General features: G+C 57.9%; 1 protein-coding gene across 1 annotated transcript in view; it reads left to right on the top strand.

The window, feature by feature from the left end:
* CKAP4 (cytoskeleton associated protein 4) overlaps window positions 1-4498 on the top strand; it is a gene marked incomplete at its 5' end in the record, with an annotated part of 11339 nt that extends 6841 nt beyond the window's left edge. The window contains one exon of the mRNA XM_004700731.2: window positions 2175-4498. Within this exon, the coding sequence (XP_004700788.1) occupies window positions 2175-3458 (1284 nt within the window). The remainder of the gene's footprint in view (window positions 1-2174) is intronic.
* Between the last annotated feature and the right edge of the window lie 906 nt (window positions 4499-5404).

A 5404-nucleotide genomic window follows, 5' to 3' on the forward strand; every position in this document is an offset into this window, starting at 1 on the left:
AAAGAATGACAGAGCGGAGAAGCATTTTCTTCTGAGGGACAAAAGGGTTTAGATCAGGGGTCCTCAAACTAGGACCCGTGGGCCACATGCGGCCCACCGAGGACATTTATCCGGCCCGCCGGGTGTTTTTGCCGCCGCTGCCTGTCCTGCTTAGCAGCCGACTCATCCAGTGTGCATAGGAATGTGTTCATAGTTTTTTTTAAAACTATAGTCCGGCCCTCCAGCGGTCTGAGGGACAGTGAACTGGCCCCTGTTTTAAAAGTTTGAGGACCCCTGAGGTAAGCGCTCTTTTCCTTTCCTACCTCTTCCTGCCCTGTTGTCACACCAAACACAGTTAACAATTGTTAACAAAACCCCAAACAAACACCAAGCACCAGTGCCGTCCAGCCTGTGCCGACACCTAGTGGCCCCATAGGCCAGGGCAGAGCTGCCCCTGGCTCCGAGACCGTCACTGTGCGGGACAGGAAAGCCAGTTCCTCTCTGACTCAGCTACCCTGTGCGCTGCAACAGGGTGAAGCACTACCCGGCCCGCCGTCCTCACCACCCTTGCCGTGCTGGCGCCACTGTATCAGGCCGTCTCACGAGGGCCTCCCTCTCTCAGGGACCCGCATCTACCGAGCGGGCGTCCTTCTCCAGAGACCGGTTCTTCTGATTACATGCCCAAAGCACCCTAGATGAAGTCTTGTTGCCATTTTTACTTCCACTTTAACAATAGTTGCTTCCTTTCAATGAACAGAACCAAACCCCAGACCCATACCATTGAGCAATGCCGCCTGCCTTCTGGTGACCCCACCTGTGACCCATCAGAACAGCACCACAGGGGCTTCCTGGCTGGCCTGGCTCCCACAGTGGGGCGGGGAGGGTTCGAACCACCTGCTTTTAGGCCTGCAGTCATGCAAATACCCAGTCTGGGATCACATGTCCCTAGCTCGCTCTCTCAAAAACAACCCTCCTTCTTTTTACAGCTGGTTTGTGTGGATCAGGATTTAGATGAGGGCTACACTTTGTCACTTAGGATTGAGCCGCCTGCGGTTCTCTTGCGAACAATCCTGGTCACTTTTGCTGAGCGCTTCCCCACCTTGTGGATTTGGCCGGCATGCATAATGTGCCTCTTCATCCCACATGCTTTCTGTAAACTGGGAGTAAGTAGCCCACCTCACCCCCCGGGCTCCTTAGCTCGTGTTTCAGGTCGACTAATCAGTCCAGAAGTGAGGAATCAAGATGCTGTGTGTCCACAAAGCCAGAGAAGGTGGAGAGAGCCCCTGATCCCATTGCTCGTGTTATGCAGGGAAGACACAGGCCCAGAGAGGGCGATGCCTTCTTGAGACCCACGCAGCTCTAAGTCACCAGAGAGGATGGACCCCTGGGTGTGACTTCCCAACCGAGTGCCCGCCCCCCGTCCCTGCGCTTTTCATCCTACAAAGACTTGAGATTCAGTTGCACACGCTAGGTCCCATGTAGAACTGGCTTACAATCAAAGTGAGAGTGGATTGACTCCGAGGGCTCAAGGGCAGATTCCTTCAGGACTAGCGGCAGCCACGCATTCAGATGGCCTCCCCAGAACTTGACCTTTTTTGTCTCCAGTTCTCCGGGCTGGCTCAGTCCTTGGGCGGCTGCTTTTCAGGGGGTGGGTAGAGTAACTCCAGCCTCACTGGTCACTAGCAGTCCCAGCAGGCAAGAGGCGTTTGCCTCCTCATTGTTTTAACAAGACCCGTTGGCCGGACTCGGGCCACATGGCTGTCCCCGGGCTAATCGTGATGGCCAGGGGTGAGGGGTGAGGGCGGAGAAAGCGTGGATCAGTCAGGCTTGGTTAGGAAGCCGCTCATGGAACACCTAGAGACCGGGGCTTCCTAGGGGTTGGTTCCCCAGACCCACGTGGACGGGGTGGGGAGAAGGATGGCTGTCCAAAGGAGAGTCGCCGGCCGCGCTGTGAGAGGCAGCGGAGTATACCCTCAGCAGAGCTCAGCAGTTATTATTTTGGGGCACCCTCTGTGTGAGCATCATTTTGCCAATCAGCAGGCAGTTATGAACCAGGAGGGGGGTCTGTGACATTTTTATGACGAGAGGCGCCCCCTTTAGGAACCAGCAGGCCGTCGGCCCGTGAGTCGCCAACCCAAGCAGACTCAACAAAGGCCCCCTCTTCTCCACAGCTAATGTCTGGGTTTTGGTTGCAGGTACAGTCCCTGCAAGCCATGGTTGGGGCTTTCGAGTCGGCCCTGCGGAGCGCCCAACACAAGCAGGAGCTCACGGAGAAGGCCGTGCAGCAGGGCGAGGGCGAGGTGAGCCGCCTCGCCGAGGCCCTGCAGAAGCTCCAGGACGAGATCCTCAGGGACCTCTCAGACGGCATCCACGTGGTGAAGGACGCCCGGGAGCGGGACTTCACCTCCCTGGAGAACACGGTGGAGGAGCGGCTGACGGAGCTCACCAAGTCCATCAACGACAACATCGCCATCTTCACCGAGGTCCAGAAGCGGAGCCAGCAGGAGATCAACGAGGTGAAGGCCACGGTGGCCTCCCTGCAGGAGCCCGAAGCCCACCGGCAGGACTTGAGGGCCCTGAAGGATGCCGTGAAGGACATCCAGAGCACGGTGAAGTCCAAGGAGAAGGACCTGGAGGCCCTGAGAAGCGCCCTGGCCACCGTGGAGTCCGATGTGTACACCGAGGTCAAAGAGCTGGTGAGCCTCAAGCAGGAGCAGCAGAAGTTCCAGGAGGCAGCTGACGCCGAGCGGGCCACCCTGCAGGCCCTGTCAGAGAAGTGTCTCCGCTCGGAGGAGGCCGCCGCCCGCCTCCCCGGGGAGATCGGGAGGCTGGAGGAAGAGCTCCGGCAGCTGCGAGCCGACGCCAGCCGGCCGGGAGAGGGTGGAGCGTCCCTGGACCCTGCCGCCTTCGAGGAGCTCCAGAGGAAGAGCCAGGGCCTGGACTCCCGGCTGCGGGACGTGGAAGACGGAGTGCAGTCCGTGCAGGCGGCGTGCACGCGGCAGACGGAGGGCCTGGAAGGCCTCCTGTCACAGAGCGAGGAGCAGGAGCGGCGCCTGGGTGCCCTGCAGGAGCGCGTGGCCGGCCTGGGCCCCTCCCTGGAGGCAGCCGGGGACGACGTGGCCAGCACTGTGAGGAGCCTGGGGGAGGCCCAGCTCTCGCTGGGCGCCGACGTGGAGGAGCTGAAGAGGCGCCTGGGCGAGCTCCCCAGCACGGTGCAGGAGCAGGTCCACACGCTGCTCGGCCAGGACCAGGGCCACCTGGCCAAGCTGTCCAATGTGGACACCCTGCAGTCATCCGTGAGCCAGGTGCAGTCGGACCTGAAGATGCTCAGGACTGCTGTGGACAGCTTGGTGGCCTACTCCGTCAAAATCGAAACCAACGAGAACAACCTGGAGTCGGCCAAGGTCCTGCTGGAGGACCTGAGGAACGACCTGGACCGGCTGTTTGTCAAAGTCGAGAGGATCCACGAGAATGTCTAAAGGCACTTGCGGGGTGCGCTTGGCTGGCCCCAACTCCTCATGACCAAAACCAAAACAGTCTGGTTTCCTCCCACCGTCTCTCACACGACCCCTTGCCCCGCCACCTCCACTGTGCCCACCTCCCCACCCCTGCACCTCATCCTTTCTCCCCGAAAAGAGCAGCTTAGAACCCGCTGGAACACCAGGGCGTCGTGACTGGTCCTTGACCACAGTCGCAGCCTCCCCCCACACCAGGGTGCCCTGCTGCTGCCCACAGGGCCATCTCTAGGATGAGAGCAGAAGAGGGATGAAGGATGCCCTTCTCCTGCGGGTTCACCTCAAAAACACTGCTTGGTGGCAGGGCCAACGTGTTCTTCTCTCTTTGTTTTAAAAGGAGAGAACATGGAAGTACTCTTATTTTTCATTGCTTTTAAGGAAAATTGGTTGCATTTGATTTTTGAAACTAACTCTGGCCCAAGTTTTCCTGAGCTGCCACTCCTTGTCTTCCATTGAAGCTGGCTCCATCCCGTAGACATCAGCTCTGAACTGGGGGTTGAGTGGAGGGAGGTGGGGGCCCCTCGGTGCCTCGTGTGACAGGGTCAGCCATTGGTCCCGCAGCCGCTAGTCAACAGTGGTCACTGCGGAGAACCCGGGGCCCCTCGCCACCTCCCGAGGTCAGCTCCGTGGGCTCCTTCAGGGAAGTAGGAGCGCTGTCCACAAAGGAACTGGCGTCCCCCTGGGGGATCAGAGGCCAATATCTAGTTTTCTCTTGGCCTGCGACGTCTGCGTAGAGGTTTGCCGTCTGAGCAGACGCACCCCCCTCCCGCTTCCCCCTATGTACCAGTAAGGAAGTGTGCACTCTGTCCTGGCCCTGTTGGCTGTAACACCCCACTCCCACCCCACCCCATCTTCCCCTTTGGGCTGTACTGGTCTTTGATGGTTTTCTCACCTTTCAAAAAAAAAAACCCAAGGAGGAAAAAAAATTTGTTTAGTTTACTGTGAAATGAACTGTATGGCTTATTTACAGTATTTTTAATTCTTAATAAACATGAGCTTTGTTACGACTGTCGCAGTGATTGCACCTGGGTATGTCTTCCACACAGGTGTGTGATCTTCGATGAACTGGGGATTTGGTCCATTCTGAAACCCTTTGGCCTAGGGGCTGAGGGTCGGGGTTTCTGGAAGACTGTCAGCAGATCTGCCGGCCAGCCACAGCTTGCTTCTGGCGCTGTTTGCTGCAGCGGTGAATCTCAACCCCGGCTTCCCACGAGAGTGTTCCCGAGAGCTTTTTAGCAAATGCCCAGCCCTGCCCCCTTGGATTCAGGCTCTGTTGGCAGGAGAGGAACGGGACCGGCGCATCAAAGGCTCCCCAGCTCGTTGCGTCAGCTGCTTAAGCCCACCAACACACACTTCTCCCAGGGAAGATGTACAGTCAGAATCCTGGGGAGTAGTTCTGCTCAGCCCCATAGGGTCTCTAAGAGAATATATGCGACCACGGTTGGTTTGGTGTGAGCTGATTCTAACGGGCAGCTAGGTGGTAAGAGGATCTTTGACCATCTTAGTGACGGGGAGGGAGGGCTGGGGCTGGGCCAGGCTCTCCTGCAAACCCGGGTTGTCCACTGCCTCTTGTGAATGCCCGTCCCTGAGCTGAAGCACAGTGTAAGGAGGTGTCACCTGGCCCTGTGCCAACCCGTGTCCAAGGTTTTCATGAGCTGCTGTTTGGAAGGAGATCGCCAGGCCTTTTCTCCTCAACAGATGGGTGGTGTGTTGACCGGGACTCCAATTTAGGACTCCCGAGGGTGAAAGGTGAGTATTTCTCCCCTGAGCCATCATAGCCCAGCACCTAAAACCACATCAAAAAAACCTCACTGCCATGAAGTCAATCCTGACTCAAAGTCAGGCCTGACTGAGCAGAACTGCATCCAAGGTTGTACATTTTTATGGGAGCAGAAAGCCTCTTCCTCCCT

This window comes from Echinops telfairi, unplaced genomic scaffold, assembly GCF_000313985.2.
Source record: "Echinops telfairi isolate 266 unplaced genomic scaffold, ASM31398v2 ScPeMD7_2;HRSCAF=8, whole genome shotgun sequence".
Lineage (NCBI taxonomy): Eukaryota > Metazoa > Chordata > Mammalia > Afrosoricida > Tenrecidae > Echinops > Echinops telfairi.